A 19779-nucleotide genomic window follows, 5' to 3' on the forward strand; every position below is an offset into this window, starting at 1 on the left:
AATTTCAAAACCAAAATGGTTCCGCTCCAGTTCTTAACTGAAAAAAAATCCCATCATCGTATACTTATAGAGGGTAAGGACCCAGCCTACAGCAGTGACTTTGCTTATTAACAACTAATCCACACCTGCATACCTGTTTATGAGCCCCTGATCTTCAGAAAAGCCTACCGTTGTGCCCATTTTTCTGAATCTAGAGTGGAAAGCTTGAAAGACAGATGCTTCCACTGAACAGAGAAAAAGACTGTCCTTTTCTTCTGAGAAATGTTGAGGATATTCTTGCCAGCAGATAGAATAAGAGTGCCTTTACACTTTACACCATGGATGTGGAACAGAAACATTGATGGTCCCTTATGATTTCATTGACCTTTCTGTCAGTAAGTGAACTCTTTAGATGGAGCTACTCTTCAGTGAATAAAAGCTGATTAAACTCCTTTGCAAGCCAACTCAAAAATGAAAGTAGAAGGCACCTGCAGCACCTTTCCTACCTCAGAAAAGCACAAGAGAATAGAATAAGTTAAGGATATCAAGGCACTGAAAATATTACTTTATTCAGCTTCATGTGAGAAAGTCAAATTGAAATTACTATGATGATCCAGCCGAGCATTGACCTGTTTAAAATGTGCATGTAAAACATTAGCCTGGGATTTGAAATCTGGTAGTACCTACCTCTAACACAAACTTTCTCATCAGCTTAAGCAAGCTGGTTGGTACATCAATTTCTCATATGCCAAAATGAAAGCAGACTTCCAGAAGTCACAGGAGCTCAGGAAAATATGTAGAGAGAAGTACAGAGTGCCCAGGAGACATAATAAATCAGCTTCTGAGTATTTTGTAAATATGGTGGGGTTTTAATTAAAACTATCCTCACAAAGTGCATTATCTAAGCAGTCTTACAGCCAGTTCTTATAGTTTTCATCATTTCTATGTTTAGAAATAATTTATCAAACTCAAAGATATTAAAATAGTGGAAAGAAGAATCAGGATTAGAGGAGAAACATGACAGATGTAGCAATCAAAACAGGTCACACACATAAAATGTCGATTTTTTCCCCAGTCTCACTCAGAATCACTGCAGACTTACAATACGTTATTTGATGAATAAAAATGAAGCCTCTATTCTGTAATTTAGCTCTGCTAGGAATAGCATTAGAACTGCTGTCAACAGCTTAAATATACAAACTGCCCGCATAAAAATTGTTGCTCAAAAGGAATAATTATATTCCACTTCCTCTAAAAGATCACAGTAAACACATGAGTTTTGCTTCAGAAAACCCAATGCAACAAAAGCCTCCAGCTCACTCTCCATCAGGACTAGATGTGCCCACTCTTTAATACCCGGACGGTCTCAGATTAAGCCCTCAGGCACCGGTCTCTCCATCCTCCAAGCTGGTTTTTGGCAGGAGCCCTGCTCCTGCCTCCCATCCTCCTGTACCTGCTCCTGCCTCCCATCCTGCTGTACCGCCTCTCTGAGTCCCTTCCCTAAGGCACCGTGACTGCAGCCGCCTTTTGCTGCAAGGTTGTTAAACAGGGAAGGGAAAATCATCTCAGCGTTACCAGATGGGAAATAGTGGGGGGATCAGGACACGGCCTCTCTGCAGTTTTCTACACTGACTGTCACTGTGGGAAGGTAGCTGCTACATCCTGAGACCCTGCAGGCCAAATGCCTCCAGGAAATACTACTACAGATGTTTCACATTTCAATAAGCAACAGAATATAGCATTGACTTTCATTCATACGTAAGAGTTGTCTGTGTCTGTGTCTGGATCACAGAGTTCTTCCTATTCCTGCGCATTCAACCATCTTTCTCCTGCCACAGCCACAGCCTCTCTCCTCCTCCATAACCTGCTCTTGCTTGACTTTGCTTGTTACTTTACTTCTACTTTTTCTTTTGGCATCTTTCCTTCTCATTGACATCCAAGGAACCATCAGTATTTTCTGCTCTCAAATAAAGTCCTTTAACTCCAGTTTCTCTCTTCTGCCTTTGTTCCTAGTATTACTACCATTTGGACTGTCTGTGATTCCTCCAGGAAACGAATCGAAAACACATTTGTGGTTCCCCTTCATTTAAAAACTCCTTGAAAAGGGCATTAACCTCTACCACCCTCCTTTACGTTGTTTCAGTACCTTTCTGGAACACTTCAAGCAGACACACAACTTTGGTTGTGGAGAGCCACTTAATGTTACACAAAGTCATAAACTTTCCATCTGATGAAAGCATAGTGAGTGTGTGTAAACAGTTGAATGCCAGTGTAGAAATAAGTTCTGCAACAACAATATCCTCTTCACTGGGATATTAAGTACAAGCTTATATTTGGCAGATCTCCTTGTATTTTTATAGATTTTTTTTAAAAAACTTTCAGGAGTTACTATATGAAGAAGTGTTAAAAATGAATACCAGTCCTTATTCTCCACACAGCACGAGCATCAGGATCGTAATTAAATGGTTCAAGAGTGAGAATCTCAACATGAAAAGGTGTTACCTCATTGCCACCTGCAAGTGACAGACACAATGAAAAATGTTGGAGGGAAAAGATTTTTTTAGGGGGCTCTCTTGAATTATGGTAAAGTATACAAATGCAACAAACTTCTGAAATCTTTGCAATGTTTAACAGTCTTCCCCATAGCCAAGGTGTGATGGAGTCACCTACCTGGCTAGCACAACTGCACTGAGTCTGTCTAATTGAGACAGATTCTACGCATTCCTTCAAAAACAGTAAGCCAAAAGAAGACTGTGAGCAATACCATCCTCTTCTTAGAAAATTATACAGAAGTGGGACAATCAGTTAATGCAAGTAGCATCCTAGAACTAGCCCCAAGACCTTATCAAGAGGGCAGGATAGTAGCAGAGAGGATTTCTTCAAGAAATCCTGCCACAGTCAAGGATCTCAAATTTACTTTGCTGAATGATTCTCCTTATACGTACCACCACAGCTTTTTCCCAGAATGCCACAGCTGGCAGAAAGCTCAGCTGTCACACCGTGGGGAGCAGCGACAACATACCTGTCTTTCATTGCAGGGTATGGCTGCTACTGTGATCACCTCACAGGTCCGGATAGCTTTGTCCAGGATGCAATGCTGCCAAGGCCTGGATGTAGCTACTGATTCCACCCTCTCATTTTACATCACCAGTTAAATGAACACATTTAACAATTGCCTTATTGTCATTGCTTGTGCAAAAAAGACTAATTAGGCTCTAGAAAACTTTTTCTGTAGAAGACAGGACAGCCTGTGATATTGCACTTGTCAAATTATGCCTAGAAATTAAAGGAAACTACATTATGCAAAGTGTGAGATGAGACAGTAGTCCATAATTTGTTCAAAAAATGCTGGAAAGGATCCTCTTATTCTCCTGATAAGAATCGGAAATAATATTCTCCACTCATCTCCATGACACAGAGCTCCAGAACGGACAGTTCACAAGCAAACTAAAGCTTGCTCTTTGAAAAATGTTTGTTTATTTTGGATACTTCTGGTTTTTAATCACCCAGTTTGGGAAGCCTGGAGCTAGTCTTCTCCTCAACATTTTCCACTCTGATTTGCTCAGCCCTAAAAATTACTGACCTTAATTGCAAGTATACAGGGTCTCCCGTGACCGCCAGGATGTCCATGGAGGACAGTCACTCTGTGAAGGCAACTGCCCAGTGCGACATCATTCATGCTGCCACAGGGTGTTCAGGGTTTTTTTCTGGCATGCTGCCCAGTTATTTCTGACAAGCTGGTTATGTTGCAAGCCTGCTAATGTGTTGTAATGCAATTAAAAATGAGGGGGGGGGTTGCATCAATTTCCACCAATTTAGAAACACTGAGCCCTGTTGTTTCTTTTGCCCCCAAGGGAAGTGCATCTACAGATTGCACTACTCAAATGGTAAACTTTCCCTTTTATTCAGGCAAATAGCCAGGCAACAAAGACTTTCTTATCCAGAAAAACTAACGGCTGCCTCTGTCACCTTTTCGCTTCAATTATTTAGACTTCCCCCACACTTAGGCTGGCTTCCTGCTGGCACCACTGCAGACTGTGTCTACTAATCATTAACTGTCATTGTGCTTTAAAAGAAGGAAAGTGAAAAGATTGCTCAAGAACAAAAATAGACCTTTCTTTTTTTTCCTGACAAATAAATGACAGCTATGTGCTACCTGGATTTACAGTGTCTTCAAATATGTTTTCCCTTTTTTTCCAAGGAATAATTAACATTCTAGACAAGCAGAGCAAATCGGCTGTTCCCAGTAAGTCCATATTTCAGGGCTCCCTTTTTCCTGTCATATCAAGGTTTGGTAGCCTCTGTTAAAGCTTAGGAGTCCTTCTCTGCCACCACCTCCAGATGAATATGAGGAGAACAGTATTATGTTATCCATGTAGTACTGGAGACTTAGCCTATTAAATCAATGGCAAGCCAGCTCTTCCAGTGGTAAACCTGGTATTTCCCAGGAACCCTCCCAGCAGTACGTACTCTTAGGCCTCCTCTGTTGTCCTTGCCCAGACAGACCTCTTGTAGACCACAGCCAGGATCCTCCTCTGCAAGTCCTCCCACGTGGCCTTTTCTCTGAGGAGTCCACAAGAAGGTTCCAGGTCCAGAGCCTCTTTCCCTGAATGCTTGAACTTCCCAACAAAAACAACTTGTTTTCCTAGCAGGTCTTCCTCTTCCTCAGACGTGTGCTCCTCTGGAAACCGCAGGCACAGCTGAATGCTTGGCTGTACCGAGACAGACACCGCAGAACAAGAGCGTTTCCCAAGCCTTGTGCTTTAAAGACACGTACAGCTCATACCAACTCAGAAAATAGGAAAACACTCCAGCTTCCACTTCAGTATATACTCTCATTTTTGGTTCTTAGAGACTGAAAAGCCACTATAAGCAGAAAATCACATAAAACTGCTTCTATTCACTGCACACTGTTTTGCACTTCAAATAAACTATTGCCACATGCCTGACCCAGTCACTCCAATAAATAATTCATGGTATGTCTCACGCTGATGCTTTCCTGCATGGCCCAAGAAAAAAGGATTTCAGAGGAAAGAACATGCCATGTGAAGAAATGGCCATTTGGGTTAGCATAACGAAAATCCTCCTCAAGTTGCAGCACATCGTGCCAGAGACAGAAGTCAGCCCCAGCTGATGGAAGTGGGGCAGATGCAAGGACTCAAAAGAGCTGAGTCTATACGGCCGAAACGCTTTGAAGCCAATGAAAAGTTGGTTGGTTTCGAACTAAGGAACCTGCTGCCCCTTGTCTCATTAGGGACTCACATACAGACTATGCTGCATATTTATATGCTTTCTCTGCATTTTATTCCATTATGGACACCCTGTTACAGAATGTAAGAATGGAAAGTTTTGTGAAAAACTTTCCAGGGAAAAACACTTACCATTTATAAGGCTAAACGTTGACTTTATTCATTGCAATATATTCATAATATTATATTATTATTATCACCACATGGTATTATAATATATTACTACATGTTATTAAATGTTACTAAATATTTGCCCTAATATTTATATTATTATCGTATAAGAAATGACCTGAGAAATATCTGGCACTCATGGCTTTAAATGTGTTAGCAACACTGGAATGGATGTTGCTAATCAGTTTGGATCAGCCCTCTGTGTATATACAAGTGTGTTTATGAGCTGGTGCATCATATAGTCCTCCTCACATAGTATGTTTATCACAGCTGTAAGCAGCCAACGCACATGGCTGGGCTGATTTGAAGCATCTTTACTTAAGTTTCATGACAAGTGATTTCATTTTTTCAGAACAGTGAAAGAGGGGAAACTAAAATTAAAGAAGTCAAAGGTGCTGACTATAAAGGAGACAATACATTGGCCACATTTTCCATCAAAAACTGATTATCTAGCAGTAGAGAGAAACTGGAGCAGCAGATTAAATTATTTCCTAGCATCCTTATTTCTGATCTTTCAATTGCACAGGAATTCAAATGGTGCAATTTAAATAATCAGTATTAACACAAAGAATGCTATTTCTTTTCCAACTACTGAAAAAATACAAATCCTGAGGTCTGTCTTTCTATAGATGAGGGGTATTTTCTGTTCCCTATTTTCTGGAAACTATCAACAGAAAAAGACTCTACTTTGTGCTACCTTTTAGCTAGGTCTGCATTAGCAAGTAGCGTGGACCACTCCATAGAGTAAAACGGTTGATGCAGAGGTTTTGACACCAACAGCACACATATTTTAGGTTTTGATATTTTACTTCAGATTATCTCCAGTCTGGCCCCATGGGGGCCAGAAAGCTTGTCTTTCAGTTCAGTGTCACCTGAAAAGAATCCAGTTCATGCACTCCAAGACTACTGTATGATGCCAGCCAAAACCCAGTAAGTGAGACAACTGGGAGAGACATCTCAAAAGTGCACTTCAGCCCAAACTGAATATGGATGCACTTCCCTGTAACTTAGTGGTGCCTGCCCTTCCACTGCTGTCACTTCTGGGTTTCAAAATCATTCTGCACTACAGAAGAAAAGGCAATTCTGTTCTTCAGCATCCACTAATTTGTTAACTATAACATGGATGTTTATTTGCAAGGGAAAGCAGGGCAGATGGGACCAAAAAATACTAATGTAAGTAACCATTAAAACATTAATTAAATTATAGCATAGATATAATGGCAAATCAATTCACAGTTAGGAAAACTACAGTTTTCCTGTTTACCTGAAATACACATAGAGAAAAAAATATCTCCATTGACAATCTTAGTGCCTCCTCAAAACACAGCAACAGACTCTGAAATGTAACAACAGACTCTGAAATGTAACAGCTGTAAGGTGCCACCTATTTCTATAGTGTTGCAAAATGTCACAAAAGCCCTTAAGAGTACAGAAGTAAACACCTTTATGCATTTCACTTAATTAACTTTGTGAGTAATAAGCTTGTGAGATTAAAGTTCATGAGACTTTACCATTGTCAGACATTTTCAGTGCTGTTTTCTCTGAACAGTCATGGTATCATTACACTCCGAAGGGACAGCCAGTTACTTGCTCAACAGATTATTTGGCAGCAAGCTTTTATCTTCTGAACAGCTCAGCTCTCCTTTGGAGAGCAGCAAGCAAAGCAACCTCTGTGACACCCTTAATATGAAGAATGAAACTTTAATTCATGCCTAAATACAGGCCACCCCTATGTCAAGAAGACTCTGTGGCGTGGCTTCCTGAGACATAACAGACTCTGACCACATCACTTGCCAAGCAACTCTGCAGAGGCGGACAGACCCAGCAATGCAAATAGACTCAGCACCTGGTTTGAGCTCGTAACATTTCACACATGAAGTTTGCCTCTTCAAAGAAAAATATTCGATCTGAAAAGGTCGGTTTTGGTGTCATACCTGAAAACAAAAATAGAAAAGGGAGCACTTAATACAAACACACTGTCCCAGGAAGCAGTGTCGTGAAAAATTCAGTACTTGCATAAAAGACACTGCTCCTCAGGGGAACCATGAAGTGGAAATCGCCCAGGAGGTGCCATGGTAACTTGTAACGCCTATCTGCTCTCGCTGATTCAATACCACGGGATGAATTTAGCACAGGATGTGGATCGGAATGCTATTTTCCAGCTGAAAAGCTAAATGACGTCTTATGCACTTGCGTTACAAGAGTACCAACAGCAGTCCTCTCAAGAGTAGTAGATTTAAGTCCTCTGTCCTGGCCAAACTCTGACTTGGTAAATTAGATTACTTCAATTTTCTAAATTAAATTCTTCTTTTTTAAGGATCACAACCACTGAAACCTGTAAGGGCATTCAGTAGTACCTGGAGGGTCTCATGCCTATGTTTTCCTCATGATCTCTAATGCTTCCAGCATCCCTGTGAGGTGAGGAGATACTACAGCTTGTACCTTAGCTCCCTCACAGCTTACAACTGAGGAAATTATGTATATAAACTTACTGCTAAAGCTAGTCAGTCCTCAGCCCCAGCTTTGACTCCGTGGCTCCTGAACATCCATGGGAAGAATTATTTTCTGAGGAAAGAGGCTCTCAGAAGCCATAAGGCTGAGTGACCTAAATTAGCAATTATGGAACTAAGGATTCAGAAGCAGCCAAAGGAGGATTGTGATCACCTGGAGTTATATCCTTACATTTCCCAGTAGATCTAGACCTAACTGACTTGCTTAGTCATTGCACAGGAAAATTTGACAGGCCTGGGAGTTAAATCCAAGTCCCCTGACACCCTGACCATGCCTCATTCAGTAGACCATTCTCTCAGTGAGTTGAAGAGAATACGTAACATGTATTTGGGCCAAAGAAAACCTAAAAGGAAATCCATTTTACTTAGTTACATATTATTACACACCATAACACATTTTTCAACACCCAGTAACAAACTGAAGCCTGCATACTTTGTACAACACTACAAAGCCACAAAATTACTGTAGGCATGAGAATTTGTGGGATGAATATGCTCAACGACTGCTTGAAGCAGATCAGGCCACGTGTAACAGTGGGTAGAAAAAATAGCCCACTGTCCTAGCCCACCTGGCCTGTAGGGAATTGTCTTCCTGACTCAGATTTAGCAATTTGTTTAACTGTGTGTGACAAGCAAGATACAACCTAGTGGGAAGCAGAGGGCTTCATCCCCGCTCTAGCTGTGCTCTCTCTCCTACTGAAATCAGCAGGAGTACTCACGTCCTCGGAGGAAGGCGCTTTTCCTCAGCTTGCACGTTTTTTATGTGCTTTCATGAACAAATGAATTTGGGGGGATTGATAAAATGCTCTCAGTTGCTTTAATTCTTTTTTTTTTTTAACAGAAAAAGAGTAAGAACTGAACTTGAGTTTCAGTCACTTCAATTGAGACTCAAGAATTTGGGGTTCAGTTCCCCAAACATGCCTGAACTGCCACTTAGCATCACCAGGCCTCGCTTCTGTCAATAGAAGAGGGCCACAAAAAAGCCAATAAAGCAACTTCACGCACTCCTAGTGGGAGAACAGCTCTATTTCTGAACAAGAGGGAATTTATTATTTTTAGGTTTTTTGTGGGTAGTTGGACACCTTAAAGTGAAGCTTTTACTTAGAGTCGTTTTTATAAAAGATTTAAAGCCGTCCAACTGGTTTCAGTTGGCATCCAGACAAACAAGAGAAAATTGTGTCTCTTGGAAGACCAGTCGCCAACTCTTTTACGCAGGAAAACGAAAAAAGGAGTGACTGCACCCATCAGGCAGCTCAGACAATAGGAAATATTAAATCACATGTTCAGCACACTTACCTGCTGCAGAATACTCGGCAAGGAGAGAGACAGAGGCTGGTGCCTGGAGTAAGCAGCCGGTGAGTGTCGGGACACTTTTCTCTCTGTATGGTGCCTGCTGCTGCTCCCCTCCAGCCCAAAGATGCAGATTTTCTTCAGGAGAAAAACAATGCACAAGAGGGGCTGGTACATGATCTCACCCTGACAGAGACCTTCAATACGACTGCATAGCTGGGAGCTCTGAAACATTTTTGGATCTGCTGGTTTATACATACCTACATTGATGAAAGGGCAGACTCTGATGCCATTCTTTACAATGCATAACTCATAAAAGAGACTTACCGAATTATTTAAATGGCTTATCAAATACGATTAACTGCCAAGAATAGAGCTAATCTATTCTTGCTTCTGGAAAAAAAAAAAAAAAAATCATTTTACAGAAGCAATGACCCAAATGACAGATTTTATTTGGGGATAAAGATTATTTCAAATTAAAATCCACCCTTGGATGATGATAGTTGTCTTCACGATTCTTCAGCAAATGTTTTTACATGCAGGCTGCCTAGGGACCTTCATAACACTTCAGAGCACAGCACTGTAGAACTGTGGCACAGCAATGGTTGCAAGACATGTCTATGATGGCATTTGGTAATAAGGTACTCCACGCTCCATCAATTTACGGAAATCAGTATTAGCAACAGTAGACTAGAGACAGAAATCCACTGCCATCATTTCTGCGGCAGAACAACCAGATTCATGCAGAGAAACTCCCTTTTGCTCTCAGTGCTTGTCTCCAAGATTAAGTACTTTGTTCTGGCCTTGGAACAGGTGGAGAGCTTCCTTTTCTCCCAGCATAGCTGCAGTATCAATTCAAGAGCCAGATGAAAAATGATAGCGTATACTAAATAAGACTAAAAAAAGTGACAGTTGCTTTTTCAGAACTCCTGCAGGTAAAACAAAGCTTAGCAAGTTTGGCTTTTTTTCTTTCTTAGCACTAAGATAACAAACTAATGTTGCTATTATAATCCCAATCCCCTGGGTCTTCTTATGTCTAAAATAAACTTGCCATGTCAATAAATCCCTTAAAATCACATTAACAATGGAGTGTAAATGGCTTCATTTTCTATCAGCACAAACACATCAGAGAGTAGCGATTTTATTTTCCTTGTAACGTGCACAAATAAATATACACACACACACATAATCAGATTGTTAAGCTTTACTCATCAACAACCTTGCAGCATATTTTGACTCATCTATTTAAAATTCACTTGCCACATGTGCAGCAGGTGTAGTTGACTTAGAAGAAGAAAACCCTCATAAAATCCTGAACAGCAGATGGCCCTCTCTTAGCTCTGCTGCAGACGCGTTCATACTCACTAGGCTCAGCCTCTCCCTAATTGCTGTTTTGAATACGATTCCAAGATTACTTGCCATAACAATCTATGCAAAAGCAGCGGCATAGAAACTTGGACAGCGAAACATTTCTCGCAGAGAAACATCTCAGCCTTCTGTCCCTCCTCCTCCTTTACTTTCTGGTTTGTATTTGGATTGCATTTCCTCAGAGGGAGTGCAATGTGTATCTTCTTTGCTGCCATAAGCAACTTCCAGACGCAGAAGCCTTTAGGTCCATTTCAAATGTTCTCACCCTATGGAAATTTACCATGCTTGTCACCATTACCAGTATATATTTTTAAAGACTAAAGCTCCTTTTTACTGTCCTAGGAGAAGTGTCTGTCAGGAAGCAGCATGGGCAGGGGCCATCCCACCGCCCCCAGGGATGGGAGAGAGCAGAGCAGGCGGAGGGGAAAGGGAGTACGGAAGTCCGATGGGGAACTGGGGAGAAGGGGAGCTCAAAACAGCTATGCAAAGCCATGATCCCTAGAAAGCGCAGGGACAGAAGAGCTAAGAGTGAGTGGTCGGCCAAAGAGATGAAGACAAGGTGGGAAAAAAATGAGAGACACTGAGATTGCACAAGAAGAGTGTAATGGGAGACTAGGACTGGTAGCTAAGAGGGCAAAAATAGATGGTGGCAATGGAAAGAGACAGACACATTGGACAAGAATCTGGGAAAAGGATAAAAGGACTGGGTAAGACAAGCTGAATGGGATAAAGAAGTGGAGAGTGAAGTAGGATAAAGTCCCTAGGGAAGCAGACTAAGCATGTGGGAAGACTCTGATGGTGGACTGAGGAGGGAACTTACAGCTTACTGAGTAAGTTAAAACACATGGGAGCATATTTTGCCTATTTTGTTTTAACTATGGATAACCTTTAAGGATCATGCGCAGGACCATAAAACAAAGCAGACTGCTGATATATTTTTAGCTGAGGTTAGGAGATGCAGGAATGAGGCAAGGAATTACAGGAAAAGAAAAGACCATTTCATGGCTAAGAAAGTGAATGTTGCTCCAGAAGGGAAGGGAATTACATTCTACCCTGGCTTCCACCACAGACTCCCTAGGATGCTAATTAAGTCATTTAAATTTTTCAGGGGTGAACTTGGAAGTCTGAAGGTTAAAACACAAAAATGCTCAACACTCTCAGCTACAATCAAAGCTGATAAAAATTGTGTCTTGAACTTAGGATCTAATACCAGTTACTTTGAAAAAAACTTAGTCCTTGGTATCTCAGAGAGGGCATCCAAAATTAACAGATACTTTAGGTGTTAATTTTCCTGTGCTTCAGTGGAACAAGTATGCTTCAATAATGAAACTTTCTCTGGCTTGGGTGTTATTCAGATATTGGAAGTGCTTATATACTTACTAGCTTGGGAAATTATATGGAAGAGCTCGGGAGAAGACGACTGCTTCCGTCTTCCAACAGGGTCTGAATGGTGAGCCGCAAGTATGCCACCGAACCCGCACTGACCAACAGCTGAATACTGTTCATCAAGTGAACATCCCTCTTCTCTGCACCAAGTTATGTCAAGGGATGGTAAAATAGAGTACTAGATCAGTTTATTAAAGACTGCTATAATGTATATGTGCAACAGGGTAAAATTTAAAGCTGTATGGGCAAATTTGAATGACTAACTTGGAAATCTTACTATTGCGTTGTCCCTCTGTGAGTTCAGCAATGCATACGTCCTTCCCTGACTTTTGGGTGTGCGTGTACATGTGTGTACGCACCTATCCTTGGGGAGCGTACATCTATGTATGTGTGCAAGATAAACACTAATTCTGTATGAAGAAAGAGGTTTCTTTTAAGCTTCCAGTAGCAACCAAGACAAAAATAATTTTCATGCCTTCATCATGTTATTTTAGCTGCAAAGAACCTTTCAATCAAGTGTGACATGAGATAAAAATAAAGATGTGGTGTAGCCACAACACTTTAAGAGAAAAGGCTATGTTTGCCTTGCTAGGTTTCAAAGAAAACAGAAAATTTCTAAAGAAGCTCAAAAAGAAGAAAAAAAAGAAAAAAAACCCATGCAGACTTCTTCCATTTCCAGACCATTGCCATTCCAGGGGTTAAGGCACATTCCTGGTGGTGCACCGTTTTCAGGATAAAGTAGAATTCCTTGTGCCAAAGCCAGCTGGCAAGTAAAACTGGGACTTGGAGGTGCGAATGAAGTACCGCTGTGCTTACAAAGGTTCAAACCTAACCAGTCTGGAGGTATTATCTTCCCTGTTTTCCTTGAATTATAAATTAATCTGTATATTGTATAGGTGCATAATTACAATGCTTGGCAGCTCCTGAAAACCAGGATTGTTGTTATGCCTCTGTATTTGGAAATCTTATTTCAGGTTGGAGTCCCCTCCTTAGCACTTATGAAAGTGATGTGGTTTGAAGACTTAACATATATTCCATTACTGTATATTCAAAAGCAAAATAGCAAAATGGAAAAAGAAAACTTTTTTATTATTAAATTGTGCAGAGAACCTGGAGAAGTTACCAGAATTTCATTACAGGCTCACCCACAGGAAAAATGTATCCTGGACTGAAAAACATAGAAACTCAAACTTGTCTTTGTTTTATGAGACAAAGGTTTAGCAACCTCTTTTGGATGTAGTAATATAGGTGTTTCAGAGAAAGTGTAAGAACATTCCGGTGGGCCAAGGTGGGATAATCTGCCTCCCAAAAATCTCCTCTTGATGTGACACAGTGATTGACTAAAGTTGCAAAGTCTAATGAAATGTAACACTTTCCAAATTCTTATTACTTATGATGAGACTGGATTGTCTTTTTTTGTAATCCATACACATTTCCTACCTTGCTATTAAGGATCTTGATGTGTGGTGAAGGCTGACGTACCAATGCTTTCAGTGTATGCCTCTGGATGACACGATAAACCCTTGAAGCTAATGTGATCCAATACAGCGTCATCTCTCAGACCTTGCAGTCAGCTTACAAAACTCTGCTGCTCCAAGTAGCTCCTCGAAGCACAGTAGAGCAAAATGACCATCACTCCAGGCAGGTTCTCTGTTACAGCTTGTAACCATGTTGTCAGTGAGACCGAAGGCTACCATCGAGTCTGTCTATTGGCAAAGCCTGATACCGCAATCTATGCACAGCATGGAAGAGATTCAACCCAAAAGCCTAGAGATGTCAGAGCACAAGCAGTGGGGGGGGCAGAGGGAAGGAAGGAAACAAACATTTTTAGCACTCAAAACTGAGTGGAAAATGGAAGTCTACAGCAAGTAGATTTAGCTATTTAACTGAGCCCTGAAATGGCTGTAAAAGGTCCTTATAGGAACCCAGTACCCGTGTAGATTTGCTAACACATCTCTTATTTCTTCCGATAAGTTTCTTGACATAAATATAAACTCAGTAAGTCTAGGCAGCCTGTCATTCCTAATTTCAAGGATAATAATAACGGGGGGGGGGGGTGGGTTAGTGAAGCATGAATTCTGTGAGCTCTCTAGTCTCAGAGCATATCTGCCCCTGCTCTCCTGCCAATCCAACCACCCCGGCAAAAGTAATGCAGCACTGTCAAGAAAAAGGAGCAGAGAAGGAGCACAGAAAGTTTCTCCCCGCAGTTTCAGTAGCAGCAAACTGACGCAGAGACAAGAACAAATAGATGGGATGTTCAAACAACAGGACCGTGACCGCGGCTCCTGTGGTAAGGAGCTTGCTCAGTCTCAGCACCTCAGCAGCTTGGGGAGAATGACACCGGGGGGACACACCGAGTCCTCATTAAACAGGCAGAAACAGGCAGAGTCACAGGGTCTCTTTCTTGCTTAAAATGTGATTTTATTGCCTCCTTTCGTCTGTCGCTCTAGGCAGCTGCCTGCTTTGCCTGCTCCTAAAACTGGGCCAGCTTGCTAGGGAGCTGCAAAAAACCACTGAGCTTTAAGTTAGTATTCAATCAGAAGATGTAATGCCACACAGGAGTCTTTTAGTTTCTACATGAAAGGGAGATGCTGGTCAATTTGCTGACCCTTCAACTTTGATTTTTGACCTGATCTTAAAACTTCACCTTCCCAATTCCTGCAAATAGCTACCGTTTTGGAAAGAAGACAATAAGAAGACCGAACGTGAAGCCCCTGGCAGAACCAGGCTCTAAACATCTGAGGAGAACTGACGGGTATTTTAAGTACCTAGGTCGTACCTCAGTGGCTGTATTTTAGTGCAGGGCAAAACACTTTAACGCTCAGCTATTATGACCCCGTCACATAGGATTGGCACAGGATTTCCAAAAGTGCTAACTACAGGTATGCCTTCACTTCAACAAAATCACTGAGCATGTCTCCACCGATTGCAGTGAGACTGAAATCAGACCACTACCGAGCACTTTTGCACACCCCACAATATGTATTAAAGTATTAAAGCACATATGAACAAGAACATAAATTTAGCTTGCAGACATAATAAATTTGTTTCTCATAGTTAAGTTCGTATCACAACACTGCCTATAGTGTATCACTCAGGTTACTTCCCAAGCTCTTCAGACTATTAGAACTGATCTATAATGCTCATTTTTATGCAAAACTGAACTCAGAATGACATGTCTCAGAAAGCTGTGTGTAAACTGCAAACCCTTATTCATGCTGGGTTTAAGCCAAACAACTTGGTGCATTTTTTATTGATCTCCATGTATTTGGGTCAGGACTACGGAGCTATACTTCATACCTCCAGTGTCTTCCCATTTCCTGTGGGACTGCTCAAGAAGTAAAGCACTACTCCCTCTGAATTACAGCAGGATCAGGCCATCAGGAATAACTTGGGTTTACTCATGTGTTTTACCAAGGGATGTATTCTGTAGCTTCATTTAAATATATCTGAACTTGGAGCAAATGACACCAGAATGATAATCAAGAAACATTCAGATAAAAGGGAAAAAATGTATACTGAATGCATATGAGTAGAGATTCCCTGCTACTTTACTGATCTATGGTTTTTCAGGATCAAGCTACTAGCCATGTTTATACGAAGTCACTTGCAGAATTACAGATCTGTGTTTATTCCTGTTCAGCACAAGGATACTTCTTGCATTAACTTTAATGACAGACACTAAAGATCTGCTCCAAGTACAGTAAAGTCAGTGTGAAAGTTCGGGGATCATGCCTTCATGATCATTGCCTTCAAGGCAATGCTCTGCAATCCTTCCTACAGGATGAGAATCTCTGCTTAGGCAGCTTCCATGTAACTAGTTTAGGACTCAACTGCAGACACTGATTCTAAAATATAATTTCTAAAGTAGTAGATTTTGCTAAATGAAAAATTTACAAAATCTGTTATTCAATATGAAACAGGATAATTTTGATGTATGTTTTATAATGAACACAGCAGTACCCTCTTTATGATTTGTATTTGGGTTTACATAACATTCTTTGATATTTTCTTTTTGTTGAATTAACAAAGTATTTTTTTTTATTTAAGAAAAGCTACGAACTAATCTCCAAACTGAGTTAACCCAGAGTGCTTTCATACTGATGAAGTCTCAGGTAAACCAATAAATTAGTTTCTCTGTAATCATTTATCCTCTCCATTTCAGCCTCATTATACTTAATTCCCAGCATTATATATTCAGGGGCGCTGAATCTGAGGATGTTGAGCCCCAAATGCAGACAGATTGAAGCCGGGCAGCTGAAGAGATTCCCACTCTGAAGCATCTGTCCACTTCAGCTTTCGCAGAGGTGGCAGCTACCGTGACAGGAAGCTGAGTCATGCATAAAGGCAATCCAGTTTACAGATCAAAATAGTAATAGTGGGAGCCTGCAAGCTGCTCGGACTACCTGCTTCATATGCAATGCAGCTATCCCTGCCAAACGAGCGGTACCACCCAGAAAACAAACAGACAGGGTGAAGAGTTAAAAATGATAGGCCTGGTCCCATTTCACTCAGCCTGGGTTCGTGAGAAAATATATTCAGTTAAAAGCTGATGCTGTTGTCAATGCTGTCAAAGACAAAATTCCAAAAGAATTCAAATGATGCAAACTCAAGTTTTCAACTTAGTAAAGATGACTGACAAAAAAAGTCTTAAAAAAACACTGCATTATGGCTGGCATGGTAAAGGGGTAGATCAATGAGCCTCATCTTCCAAAGAAGCCGTCTGAGAAATTAATTGATGATAATACTATGCAATATGAAGTGAGAGTCTCTGCATCCATACCAGGAGCTGCTTCCACAAGCAAATTCACATTTAAGAACTGCCTAGTACTTTATGCTGGAGAAGCAAAGGAGATAGCCCAGCTGAGAGTTAGTCCCAGCAAAGTACGTAAGATGTAATTCAGCCTATAAATCATTTCCTTCATGCATTCATTAACTTTCTGCAGCCTCAAGGAGCTGCTTTTCAGCTCCGTATTAGAGAAATTACCTGTTCGTGACACAAGCCAGAAAAAGGCGCGTCTAACCACACTGGCTATACAAAGGGTAAGTGAAGTGCAGATAAGACCAATAGTTTGTAAGCAGTGACATATATGAAGCCTCATTTCCTAGGGAATTGCATCTCAAGACTGTCATATTTTTTAACCAAATTATACCAAAGCTTCAGGCTTGTCTTAAATGGAGCATCAGAGAATCCAGAGAGGAGGGAAACATGCACGTCTGCCATGAAAGGCTTCAAGTGAGATTTGCTCCTTATTGGACACTACAGAATCCTAAAGGAACATACATTTTCATTGAAAGGGGGATTTTCCAATTCCTAGGCATTCAGTTCCCTACACAGTGGCACAACCTCTTTGTCCAGTGATGACGTATCAATATTAATGGTTGAAATGTTGAAACGCTGCATATTTTTCCTCTTTGCAGACAAGCGCACTCTCCCCTGTCCAGCTATGTCCACAGAACTTACAGAATGTTATCTCTTTGAGAATTAGTATCTTAAAACTTGCCACTCTGTTTCATTTGGTTGAAATCGGCCCAGAATTTATGGGGTGCAGAACTAGTAAAGCAACAGCAAGCAAAGAGCAGAAAAATTACTCCCTTATACTCACATGCAAATACATATGGGATGCAATTTTCCATATGCCTTATTTCTTTAAGAAATCAGGATTTCAAAAAAAAAAAAATCTGCTCAGCATCACTTAAGGAACCCATCTGGCTGTCACCTTCGTTTCTGAAAGACAGCTGAGCCAGTTTGCTTTTGCCTACTTCAGTGGCATTACCTCCTTGAAAGCCAGGTCAGCCTCCCCTATTGCTGGCACTGCCTCCACAGCGGGCAACTCCTCCGGCGGGGACGCAGCGGGGCGGGGGGAAAGCAGGCGAGCACCGAAAGGACGGGGAGAGGAAGACCTCAGGTCTTAAATACTATACATACACACTAAGGTTATTTTATATACATTATACATAGTGTATTATATATTTAATACGTGTAAATACACAAACCAGCTTTGTATCCGATACAGCACGTGAAATAGCCTGTATAGATACTACCCGCATTAAAGACTTTTCTCTCCAGCCTTTTAACCATGCAGAAACACCTGCAAACCCCTCTGTCGAAGTCTGCAGTTTCCTCTCACAGCATGCCGAGGGCCGACAGACCCATCAGGCTAATTGAGGCCCCGCGCCCACCCCTCCCCTGCCCCCCCAGCCCCTCCCCTCCGCCTTGCTGCCAGGTCCCTGCCTGCCCGCCCCGCCCTGGGAGGTTTCTAAACTCTGCGGCTCGCCGAAGGCCCGCCGCCCGCCGGGGCTGGGGCCGTCGCGCCGCGCCGCGCCGCTACCCTGCAGCGGGGACCGGTCCGCCGCCCCCGCCCGCCCCGGCGCACGGCGGAGCCGCGGCCCGACCCCGCCGCCCTCCTGAATATTTCATCGGCGCTGCCCGACGGGATGCCCCGCCACTGACTGCTGCAAAGGGACCGCATCCCGCCGGCTGCTGGTCTCGCTGCTTCCTTCCTCTTTCATTCTTCAAACCGGGGCTTTTCATTTATTCCGATAAATAAATAACTGATTTAAAAAAAAAAAAAAGGAAAAAAGCAGCAAGAGCATCTCTCTTTTGTATCCGAGCACGTGGGACTCCCGTGCAGGCGATTACAGAACAAAATGCAAGAAGGGCTCTGAACTCTTCAAGAGACCAAAGGATGAGCCGGCAGCAGTTTTCCTATAAAAATCCGATCCCGCGGCTGTGACACAGTCGGAGGAGGGAAGGCGCCTCAGCCTTGCCGGAGACGTCCCTGCTTTGGACACCGCAAACCCTCGTAGGCGGAGGGGCAACCCGACAGACTCGCCGCCCCGACCGCGCAGCGGCTCTCCCGGCGCCCGGCCTCCCGCTGCTCTCCGCGGCGGCCAGGGGCCGCGGGCGGGCGGCGCGGGGGGCAGGCTGCCGCTGTGGGGCCGCCGTCCCGCCGCCGCCGCCGCCGCCTCCGCCGCCGCTCCGCAGCAAACTTTCTTCCCGCGCCCTCCCTGCCGCGGGCCGCCGCTGGGGAGCGGCGCGGGGGGCGGCCGACGCCTCGCCTCCTCGCTGCCCCCGCGCTCCGGCGCCGGGCAGCGGCCCCAACCGCGCCGCCGCCGAGGAGGCAGGCGGCGGCCCCGGGCAGCCGGAGGGTCCGCATGGCCGCTGCCGGCGAGCCGGTGGCGAGCGCCGCTGCCGCCGCCGCCACGGCGGTCCGGGGGCTGCCCTGAGCTGCGGCCCGGCGGCCGCCTGCGAGGATCACCCTGCAGCGCGGCGGGATGTGGCCGGCCGGGCCGGGCGGCAGGCTGCCCTGCCCGCGGGACGCGGCGCTGCGGCGGGCGGCTTTCTCCGGCAACCTCTCGGCGCTGCCGTCCCACCTGGTGCCGAGCGGCAGGAGCGTCCGCGTCTTCATCAGCGCCAACCCCGAAGGTAACCCAAGGCCCGCCGGGCCCCGCCGCTCCCCGCCGCCCGCCCCGCAGCTCCCCCTGCCGCCCGCAGCGCCCGCGCCGCTCCCCGGCCCCGGCCGCCGCCGCCACGCTTGCCGCTGCTGCCGGGCGGCGCCGGCGCCCTGGCTCAGGGGTCCGCGGCGCGGCGCGGCGCAGGCCGGCTCCCCGTCCCTCCCCCCGCAGCCGGCCCCGAGGGCCGCCAGGGCGGTGCGCCCCGGGGAGCGGGGCCGCTCCGCCCCGCCGGGCGCCGTGTGGGGCGGCGGGGCGGGGCGGGGCGGGCGATGTGGGGCGCGGGGAGAGGCGGCCGTGGGTTCTGTGGGGTGGTGTGGCAGGGCGAGGCGTGTGGCAGCGCTTTGGGGGCTCGCCTTGCCGGGTGTCGG

The 19779-nt window shown here is 44.1% G+C and overlaps 1 protein-coding gene across 1 annotated transcript in view; it reads left to right on the top strand.

Annotated features, from left to right (window-relative positions):
* The first annotated feature begins 19231 nt into the window (after positions 1-19231).
* The window catches only part of NWD2 (NACHT and WD repeat domain containing 2), a 56224-nt gene continuing 55676 nt past the window's right edge, over positions 19232-19779 (top strand). The window contains exon 1 of the mRNA XM_075150542.1: positions 19232-19382. Within this exon, the coding sequence (XP_075006643.1) occupies positions 19232-19382 (151 nt within the window). The remainder of the gene's footprint in view (positions 19383-19779) is intronic.

Source organism: Calonectris borealis, chromosome 4, assembly GCF_964195595.1.
Source record: "Calonectris borealis chromosome 4, bCalBor7.hap1.2, whole genome shotgun sequence".
Taxonomy (NCBI): Eukaryota; Metazoa; Chordata; class Aves; order Procellariiformes; family Procellariidae; genus Calonectris; species Calonectris borealis.